A 10,745-nucleotide genomic window follows, 5' to 3' on the forward strand; every position below is an offset into this window, starting at 1 on the left:
GGCGATAGCCTAGTTGGGTGTTGAACGGACTGTCGAGACGAATGTCCGCAGGTTCAAATTCCAAGGGCACACACCTCTGACTTTTCTAAAATCATGTGTGTATTCTTTGTGAATTTATCGTTCGCTTTAACGGTGAAGGAAAACATCGTGAGGAAACCTGCACATCTGAGAAGTTCTCTATAAGAATTTCGAAGGTGTGTGAAGTCTACCAACCCGCACTAGGCCAGCGTGGTGGACTAAGGCCTAATCCCTCTCAGTAGTAGAGGAGGCCCGTGCTCAGCAGTGGGCAAGTATATAATACAGGGCTGATATTATTATATTCACTTATTATAACTTAGCCGTAGCCAAGAACTTTTCCCAATCGTTAACGTAAATAGGAAACAGAAAAATGTATGGAAGTAGTCCCATATCTTTTATCTATGTCTATCGCTTGGATATGTCATTTTCATTAGTCATTATTTTTATGGTAATTAAGGGTTTCATATGACATGCTATGCTGTAAGTAACTAACAAAAGGGTTGAATAATAGTGAACAAAAACAATTTAGGTAGATGTTTGCGTATTAGTTATATTACAACAAAATACCGGGTCGTATGTAAAGTGTCCAATATTAGAATAATGTTCAGTACCAAGCACCACATCCGCAACCGCAGCCGCGAGCGCCAATGCCGGCGTAACCGAGTCCATAGGCTCCGTAACCTAATCCGTAATCGAATCCACCCAGAGCGCCGTATCCGTAGGCGGGACCGACAGCAGCACCGATGGGACCCTCAGCAGCGATGCCGACAGCACCATCACCACAACCGTAAGAGACGGCACCAGCACCGGCGGTGGGGAACTCCCCGGCAACCTCTACGGTGCCGAGGAAAGGCAGGTTACCGGCGACGGCCACTGGACCCTCGTATATGTTCTCAGAGGCTACGGCAAGACCGGTGGGGGCCATGGGAGAAGCACTGGAGACGCCGAGACCTCCACCATAGGCAGCTCCTAGACCGCTGGCGACGGCGATATCGGCAGCAGGAGCGATGGCGCCAATGCCGCAGCCAAGACGACCGTAGCCCAGACCACCATAGCCGAATCCGTCGTAGCCAAGACCACCGTAGCCGCATCCACCGTAACCCAGACCTCCATAGCCCAGACCATCGTAGCCCCAGGCGGTGCCGAGGCGTCCGACACAGGAGCTCACAGCGCTCTAAAATTTATATTTATACAAAAATAATTATAATACTATAACAATCTCTATATAATAGTTCTGACATAGTATATCAGATATTAATATAAAGTGAGAAACAATAAATAAGAAGATAATATATGTGTACCAATACGTAAAAATATGTGGAATATTTTGTTGAAAGAACAATAATTAATGCTGGTTGTAGGACATATTTTATATCGGCCCGGATAGCGGCCGCCGTACACAAGGTGTTAAAACCCGCCATAGTGGCTCACGGAAGTGTGTCGCGTTCCAGGATCAGGCGGTGTATATCCGGTTCCCACAGGCCGGCATAATTGTGTCAACTGTCGAAGGGTAATCATCTCTCGTCAGTCGACATTCTATTGGACCCCACTCCATTTACCATCAGTCGCAGCGTCACTTTATCGTGCCAGTATAAAAATAATAATAATAATGCATTAAAACAGTGTCTTTTTTTTCTCACCTGAACCAATAGGGCAGAGGCGCAAAAGGCGAGGATAGCTTTAACAGACATAATTGTGGATTAATTCCAACGGAGGTTGAAAACGGAATGATTCTCTCGTGCTGCGGGGAAGTTTTATATGAAAGAGTGGATAGCATAGAGTTCGTTATCCTATTAGGCATTGACATTGAGTAATATGACCTTGTCTACTATCCCTCAGGCAATACTGAGAGTGACGCATTGAGCAACTCTCTCGACAGTTTAATGTTGCGTACGTGCAAAACACTAGTATTCCTATCAAATAATTGTATAATAACTATTACGAAATTAGACAAATACCTACTTTTATTAAATGTAGATAGAATGTCATAAGTATATAAACGCTGCTTTGGTTTATTGTAATCATATTACACTGAGTCTTTAGTGGAATCACATCAACATGTCTACTTTCGCCTTCCTTCTCCTCTGCGTGCAGGCTTGCCTTATCCACGTGAGTAAAAAGTTTGATATAATAACATTAGTAAAAAACATCACAACTACTGGGTATGGACATACAAGTCTTTATCCCCAAACGGGCATGTAAAAGGGTAACTAATCTATTAAAGGTTCGCCAACCTTATTAATGACCCACAGTGTGATATTTGATTCTCATAAAGATGATAGCATCTTTGTGAGAATCAATTATCACGGGTAATTCACAACTATTTTATCAAATCTAAAATAAATATATAAAGCATACAAACTGTTTTTCTGCTCTAGGCATTATATCAAGAACCTTACAGCTCTAACTCCATTAACATGCTTCTAAAGAGTTGGTAAATGCATAATTGTGTACACAATGAACTGCAAAATAGTTATATGTATTACAAATATATTTTAGAGATTCAAGAACCAATAATTTTATTTTAATATTTCAGAATGCCTACAGCGCGTGCCTTGGTGCCGGTCTTGGTTACGGCTACGGAGATCTCGGGTATGCCGGTTGGGGTGGATGCGGTCTAGGCGGCATCGGTTACGCCGGTCTCGGCTACGACGGTTTCGGCTATGGCGGCCTCGGTTATGACGGATTCGGCTATGGCGGCCTTGGTTACGGTGCTTTCGGTTATGACGGTCTTGGTGGTTATGGTGGTGCTGGCATCGGAAACGTGGCCGTCGCCGGTGAGTTGCCCGTGGCTGGTACCACCGCCGTCGCCGGTCAGGTGCCCATCATCGGCGCTGTGGAGTTCGGCGGTACCGCGGCTGCTGCTGGTGCTGTCTCCATCGCCGGACGTTGCGGCTGCGGCTGCGGTGGACCCTACGTGTACTGATTACATGCACTGTCGCGAATTTGGACTTAACATGACTACTTGACAAAGGAACAATATATAAATGATAAAAATGCAGCATTGTTTTTTTTCTGTAATATCCGTACTAAAAATGTAAATATAGTCGAAAATATATATTATAGTAATGCTTTAACGCCAGTCATAGACGGCGGTAAAATATAAAAAATCTATTGAAATAACAAAAACGTACATACTTACTTGAAATTTTTATTGTATTTGTCATGGATAACCTAACCTAGTTAACTGATTAGTTAACGATATGATTATATCGAGTAGTAAAACTGTGATTGCTCTTAAAATTATTCAGCTGCAACTGGAAGCAGCTTAAGATTGACCGAAAAGTCAAGAAGATTTTAATTGTTCCCTTGTTTAAGGTTTTTTTAGATTAAATTATTATGCCACTTTTATAACAATTTTTTATGTTTACGCGAATATAAGACAAATTTTATCGCGGTTTTTATAGTGTAATGTTCTTCCGACGTTTCGAAGACTTTTCAGCCTTCGTTAGTTAGTTAAGTTCGTTTAGTTAGACTTCAAGACGATTTGAGCTCATTCTCCGTAGATCGGACCACCAACAGCTATAAATTTAAAAAGTATAATTGTAAAATGCAGGTAGTAATCGTAATTTTGACATAGCGGATTACCAACACCCCTTGAGCCACGAAGGCAGCAAAGTCTTCGAAACGTCGGGAGAAAATCAAAATATAAAAATGGCTACAAAATCCGAAAAATAGTGTAATTTTAATATGCAACTTTTTTCCTAATTTACTAGGGTAAAAAGTTGTATATACTATAAATACGTTAATCGTGCATATTGCCTGTGTGACAAATTTCATTAAAATCCGTCAAGCCTTTTCTGCGGGTTATCCAAAATTATCCTAAACTTTTACCCCCTTATTCATAGACGTTTTTTATCTGAGGACGGAGCGATAAAAACGGCTATGAATATGATTATTAGATTTTATAATGATAATAGGATTTATTGCCTCTAATCTAGTAGCAGTGTAGATACACAGCACAGATGTGCTGGCAAACTGTTAAATAAATAATTTTAAAATAATTGAACATTGGTAATTTTGCTTTAGATAATTTAATAAATGTGTTTTATTTCGTGATTTTTACCATTGCTTTACCATTTTTTTTCTATCTTAGGAAAGAATGCAAAGCGTGATACCTTTTTTTTAAGAATTATTCAATCAATTGAAATTTTCATTTGATGAGATGAGAGATGAGATGAGCTATTAAAACAAATTCATATTTAAAATTTTAGTTCTACAATAAAATATTAATTTTTATTTAAATATTATTACATATATAAATAAAAATTGTATACCTGTTTCAAAAGCTACCCTATCATCAAATGTCTAAGCAATAGGAGGTACGTAATTACTCATTAACAAGCACAACAGCACCGACAAATGCCATGCAATGTTTCCATTCAAATTTGACTATATTACAGGTGTAAAACTAAATGCTATAACGTTAGTGTCTAAAGTAAGACGTATTATGTCTTTAGTTTCATAAAAAAAATCGAGTCTAGGTGCCCAAACTCCAGACATAAAAGTATCTCCTGTCTCATGATACCATAGCATCATGTAGGCGTAGAATTATAACTCTATCAATGTTTTCGGAGAAAGTGTGGTGAAAATACCCTCAGGATCACAGAACCTTGCTTAGAGAACGGAAGGAGCTACTTTTCCCCTGAATCATTGAGTCTAATGTTCGATGAACCTAAACGTTAAGCCTAGGACATTGAGTTCGCCTACATACTACATTTATTGTATATAAAGTGCATAAATAAATATGCGTAATATGCCACCCTTCAAATCTGGGGTATAATAACAATCTCATTTACCCCCCGGGGACACAAATATCCCCAAAAGATGTACGATGAAGGTTTATTAATAATATATAAATAACAATTATTTTTAAAACGGGCCTGGTCTATCACCGCGAAAATTCTATCCGATCACATGGGATTAAACTTTAGACTTACGCCAGTATTCATAAACGTTATTTATCTAAGGACTGTTAACAAGTATGTATCTTAGTGCTGACGGCATGGCAGCCCTCGCAGTGCATAGACATAGGGTTGTTGCGATTGGCTAATATTGAGATACAACTTTAATCTAGTTGGCTGTCAGATAAACAAAGCTGAACAAACAGCAAGCTATCAGATAAACAAAGCTGAGAAACAGACTTGTTATCACAGCAATAATCTGTCCTTAGATAAATAATGTTTACGAATACGGGCGTTAAAATATAAGGGATTGATTGAATTAAATAAAATATTATATTGTTGCACAATGTATATTATGTATTTTCATGTCGTCATGTTGGGATCGCATCATTATTAGTTTAGTACCAAGCACCGCAGCCGCAACCGCAGCCGCGAGCACCGATACCGGCGTAACCGAGTCCGTAGCCTCCGTAGCCGAGTCCGACACCGAATCCACCCAGACCTCCGTATCCGTAGGCGGGACCGACAGCAGCACCAATGGGACCCTCAGCGGCGATGCCGACAGCACCATCACCACAACCGTACGAGACAGCACCAGCACCAGCGGTGGGGAACTCTCCAGCAACTTCCACGGTACCCAGGAAAGGCAGGTTACCGGCGACAGCAACGGGACCCTCGTATACATTTTCAGAAGCCACAGCAAGACCAGTAGGGGCCATGGGGGAAGCGCTGGAGACGCCAAGACCACCACCGTAGGCAGCGTCGAGTCCGCCACATCCGAATCCATCGTAGCCAAGACCGCCGTAACCTAATCCAGCGTAGCCAAGACCGCCGTAACCTAATCCAGCGTAGCCGAGACCACCGTAACCAAATCCGTCGTAGCCCCACCCTCCGCAGCCGAGACCTCCGTAGCCGAGACCGCCATAGCCCCAGCCAGTTCCGAGGCGTCCAAGACAACTGCTTACAGCGCTCTAGAATTAAAAGAAGTTAATATCAGTAACATTAACTTTAATAATAAATAAATGATCACCTCGTTTTCGCGGTTCGGACATGGAATATATTTTATGTACCTTGTTTTATTTTAGCTTTCAACATATATCACGTGTATGACACAGTCAATTATTTTTCTTTCTATTAGACTCATAAAATAATAGTACTTGTATAGTCAGATATAATTAAATAGTGCATAAGCAATTCCTTAAGAAAGAGAAACCAAGAAGTTGATATTTTATTCGAAATAAAAATAAAAAGTATGCAACAGTGTAATATAGATATAAAATTGTAGGGGATCTCACCTGAACCATCAACGCCGAAGCGCAAAAGGCAAGTACGGCTTTAGCAGACATGTTGGATACTGTTGATGTTTCAGCGAAAATAGAAACCAGAATGATTTCCTGACGAAATGGGGCTATTTTATATGGAAGGGTTCGTGATAGTGTTATACGACGCATTACCCTAATCATAATTACAGTTGTGCAACCCGTGACCTTGAGTTGAAACTGTCCAGATATACCAAACATAATTAACGAGAGAACGAAGTTGAGCAACTCATCGACTACCTGCAGCTACGTGCAATATAGTAGTATTATTATCAATAACATATAATTATGAAATTAAACAAATAAATATTAAATTAAGTAAATACATTAAATATAACAGGTATAAAAGCGACGTGGCAGTCAGGTACTATCATTCTGCAGTGAGTCTCCAGTAGAAATAAACATGTCTACTCTCGCTTTCCTCTTCCTCTGCGTTCAGGCTTGCCTCATCCACGTAAGTAACAAACCTGATATATGAATCACTTTAGTAAAGCCTTATTAAACTTATATAATTGTTATATGTTTTTCTATCAAAAGAAAACCTTTAGAAAAGTAAAGAATCAAGTTTGAAATATATTAACTTAGAATATTATATTTGTTTCAGAATGCCTACAGTGCGTGCCTCGGTACCGGCTACTATGGCGCCGGTCTTGGTTACGGCTACGGAGATATTGGATATGCCGGTTGGGGTGGATGCGGTCTAGGTGGCATCGGTTACGCCGGTCTCGGCTACGACGGTTTCGGCTATGGCGGTCTTGGTTATGATGGATTCGGCTATGGCGGTCTTGGTTACGGAGCTTTTGGTTATGACGGTCTTGGTGGTTACGGTGGTGCTGGCATCGGCAACGTGGCTGTGGCTGGTGAGCTGCCCGTGGCTGGTACCACCGCCGTCGCCGGTCAGGTGCCCATCATCGGTGCAGTAGAGTTCGGCGGCACCGCTGCTGCTGCTGGTGCTGTCTCCATCGCTGGACGTTGCGGCTGCGGCTGCGGCGGACCTTACGTCTACTGATTATAATCACTAGTACGAATCCGAATTGCATAAAATAAATAATGAATAGCAATGATTGAGTTGTTTATTTTTATAAGGCATATACAACAGTTTAACGAATTGAGCACAGCAAATATAAATTTATTATTATAAAATAAATCATCTTGGTTTAATTAAACAATGACATCGTTAAAAAAGCTTGACAGAAACATATTTTCTTTCTCACGGAACAGATACATTGATGTGTATGATTTATTTTCTATAAATATGGGTTATAATTAATTACAAACATAATGTGTATGCATATTTATAAGTGATATGTTATGTAAGTGCATTTTGTGTGTATTTATGTATATATCATAATTATCAATTGGGATTATTGTATTTATTATTCTTTTTATTAAACCTAATTTAATTTTTATTCAGTAGACTGTCTTCTCTTATTCCTTTTCTTATATTCACCCAAAGAGTTTTTGTGACAGAAATTGCCTAACGGCATAAAACCTTTTGTACTTATTTTTATTTATTTATTTTTTTCTATATTTTTTTATTTTTTACAAGAATACAGCATGAGAGCTGTGCATAAATAAATATTTTATACATATGTATCTTACAGTATTTGATTTTCAGAAACATTATTTTATGAGAAGCTTATAAAGCGGCGATAGCCTAGTTGAGTGTGGAACGGACTGCCGAGACGAATGTCCGCAGGTTCAAATCCCAAGGGCACACACCTCTGACTTTTCTAAAAAATCATGTGTGTATTCTTTGTGAATTTATCGTTCGCTTTAACGGTGAAGGAAAACATTGTGAGGAAACCTGCACATCTGAGAAGTTCTCTATAGGAATTTCGAAGGTGTGTGAAGTCTACCAATCCGCACTAGGCCAGCGTGGTGGACTAAGGCCTAATCCCTCTCAGTAGTAGAGGAGGCCCGTGCTCAGCAGTGGGCAAGTATATAATACAGGGCTGATATTATTATTATTATTTAATTATAAATGCTTATACTTAATTTACCGTAAAAGAGGACTAAATAAATTCAATGTCAAAAAAATATAGATATCGAAGCACATTTTTAACTCCTTATCGATTAGGTAATATAAATTAAGCTGTATAACAATATGGCATTACAATAGGTACTGATATTTATATTTACTAGACGGACGAAAACGACAAAGAATATTAAACACGTTGAAAAGATGTTCATCGTAAAGGTTAACGTATATATGTATTTTAATGTATTTATATTCTATAACCAAGCTTGAAGCTATATATTTTCATAATTTTGAAATAATAATAATAAACAAATTGAATCATTTTTTTCCTTTGTATGAGTAAAGAAAATTCTCTTTATTTTTTTTTATCTATATCTATCTATCTTCTTCTATACTTATAATAAATCTGTAGAGAGGTCAATTCTGTACATGAAATATATTTCAAAAATAACTATCAGGGGGTGATTAGGGATCGATACTGATGCAAAAAATGCAATAAGTAAAATTTTTGTCTGACAGACTGTAAAACAGTTATAGAAACAAAAACTACTCGACGGAATTTAACGAAACTTGGTACAATTATTTTTCATACTCCTGTGCTGGTTATAGTATACTTTTCATCACGCTACAATTAATAGGAGCAGAGCAGTGAAGGGAAATGTTGGGAAAACGGGAGAAGTTACTCCATTTTTTAAGCTTCCGTCGCGTGTGCAACCTTAATGGTAAAAGCTATATAGAAATCATGTATGACGGAAATGTTCTCCTTAAAATTATGTAAAAATATCCCACGACAGCATATGTCTATCTTTTATGGTTGACTCACAATGACACGTGTAACTCCCGATAGCTTAGCAGTTCGAAGCTTTCTCATTATATTTGTTTACTAATCTTAGGAACTATCGGTCCAAACTGAAAAATTCTTTTTGCGTTGGATAGCCCTTTATTTGTGGATTGCTATAGGCTATATATCATCACGCTATACCCAATAGGAGCGGAGCAGCAATGGCTAATCTCTAGAACTACCGGTCCAAACTGAAAAATTCTTTTTGCGTTGGATAGCCCTTTGTTCGTGGAATGCTCTAAGTTATAATATCATCACGCTATGACCAATAGGAGCGGAGCAGTAATGGCTAATCTTAGGAACTACCAGTTTGAACTGAAAAATTCGTTTTGTGTTGGATAGCCCTTTATTTGTGGGGTGCTATAGGCTGTATATCATCACGCTATGACCAATAGGAGCGGAGCAGTAATGAAACATGTTACAAATACGGGGACAATTTATTCGTTTTGAGAGCTTCCGTTGCGTGCGCTGCGTAAACGGTTAAAGTTATGCAACAATGATGTATGTCGGGATTATTCCTCTTAAAAAGTTCTAAAAAATATATTATAAAACAAAGTCCCCGCTGCATCCGTTTGCCTGAACGTCTTAAACTCAAAACTACCCAACGTATTAAGATAAAATTTGGTATGGAGACAGTTTGAAACCCTGGGAAGAACATAGGCTCCCGGGAAACTACTACTTTTATAATGGAAAACTTGATAAATAAAAATATAGTTAGAATAGAGTGAAGTTTAACAAAGTGAAAATTTGAATTTGTCCAGCTACTCATAATGATGGAAAAGGTAGCTGGCAACGGAAACCGGGTCGAAGGGAAGAAAAGTCGTAGTTATAAAACATACGCAAATGAACCAGGTTTGCAAGCGGTGTATAAATATTTCATCTTATAAAGGACAATAGAGGATATTATGCTGAGCTACCTATCAATCTTCACTAGTAGAAGAGGCATTACAAGAAGAAGAAGCTACAAACTATGCAGTTGACTATTTAGAAAAAGTAAATAAAATGATAGCGTACGCTACAGGGGTAACAAAAGCTAAAAACAAGTATTAAAAAATTTCTCTCTCGGTCTGTATGTGGGTTTTATTTGTATCACGCGAAAATTACTGCATGGAATTGAATGAAGTTTCCACCGATGCATTGTTAGAGGTCTAACTTAAAATAAGGGCTCCGTTTGACCTCAGATTTATTTACATTTACGCGGACGGAGCCGCGAGTAAAAGCTAGTAAATAATTATATTTGCCATATCGAATATATTGTCTAACTAGTCGATATAGAGTTAGCATAGAATAAATATCTAACCTAAAAATCAAATCAACATTATTGCTTATTATTTTCTATCGGAAGTGAATACCACGTAAGATTAGAAAATGCAACCAACAAAATTTACTTCACGTCTATAAAATAAGCCTTCACTGAAATATACAATATAATTTTAGAAAAATTAAACATTTTTTTCTTTCCTTATTACATTAATTTAAATTGCCACAGACGACCAGAGGAAATGATAACATAATAATGATTATGGGAATTAATTTTGTATTTCACTATAATGCTCAGCCGCAGTTACATTTTTTATAATGATGGACGGTTTTAGTAAAAGCACCGTAACCGTAGCCGTAAGCACCAACATAGCTGAGCCGCTGGTATACATTTAAATTCTCAATATATTTTGCGATATTAA

General features: G+C 38.3%; 4 protein-coding genes across 4 annotated transcripts; 2 read left to right on the plus strand and 2 right to left on the minus strand.

Moving 5' to 3' along the window:
- Positions 1-548: 548 nt before the first annotated feature.
- On the minus strand, positions 549-1,762 carry LOC119193418 (chorion class B protein PC10-like). The gene is made up of 2 exons (XM_037447017.1): positions 1,659-1,762; positions 549-1,192 (listed from the first exon to the last, which is right to left on the minus strand). The coding sequence occupies exons 1-2, from the start codon at positions 1,707-1,709 to the stop codon at positions 623-625; spliced, it is 621 nt and encodes a 206-aa protein (XP_037302914.1). The 5' UTR covers positions 1,710-1,762; the 3' UTR covers positions 549-622.
- Positions 1,763-2,019: 257 nt separating this feature from the next.
- On the plus strand, positions 2,020-3,019 carry LOC119193420 (chorion class CA protein ERA.1-like). Its single transcript, XM_037447019.1, has 2 exons — positions 2,020-2,127; positions 2,555-3,019. Exons 1-2 carry the CDS (start codon positions 2,077-2,079, stop codon positions 2,942-2,944), a joined length of 441 nt encoding a protein of 146 aa, XP_037302916.1. The 5' UTR covers positions 2,020-2,076; the 3' UTR covers positions 2,945-3,019.
- A 2,234-nt stretch (positions 3,020-5,253) lies between these two features.
- LOC119193419 (chorion class B protein M2410-like) lies at positions 5,254-6,319 on the minus strand. Its single transcript, XM_037447018.1, has 2 exons — positions 6,218-6,319; positions 5,254-5,893 (listed from the first exon to the last, which is right to left on the minus strand). The coding sequence occupies exons 1-2, from the start codon at positions 6,266-6,268 to the stop codon at positions 5,321-5,323; spliced, it is 624 nt and encodes a 207-aa protein (XP_037302915.1). The 5' UTR covers positions 6,269-6,319; the 3' UTR covers positions 5,254-5,320.
- Positions 6,320-6,594: 275 nt separating this feature from the next.
- On the plus strand, positions 6,595-7,306 carry LOC119193421 (chorion class CA protein ERA.1-like). Its single transcript, XM_037447020.1, has 2 exons — positions 6,595-6,695; positions 6,846-7,306. The coding sequence occupies exons 1-2, from the start codon at positions 6,645-6,647 to the stop codon at positions 7,248-7,250; spliced, it is 456 nt and encodes a 151-aa protein (XP_037302917.1). The 5' UTR covers positions 6,595-6,644; the 3' UTR covers positions 7,251-7,306.
- The last annotated feature ends 3,439 nt before the right edge of the window (positions 7,307-10,745 follow it).

This window comes from Manduca sexta, unplaced genomic scaffold, assembly GCF_014839805.1.
Source record: "Manduca sexta isolate Smith_Timp_Sample1 unplaced genomic scaffold, JHU_Msex_v1.0 HiC_scaffold_52, whole genome shotgun sequence".
In the NCBI taxonomy this organism is placed as follows: Eukaryota; Metazoa; Arthropoda; class Insecta; order Lepidoptera; family Sphingidae; genus Manduca; species Manduca sexta.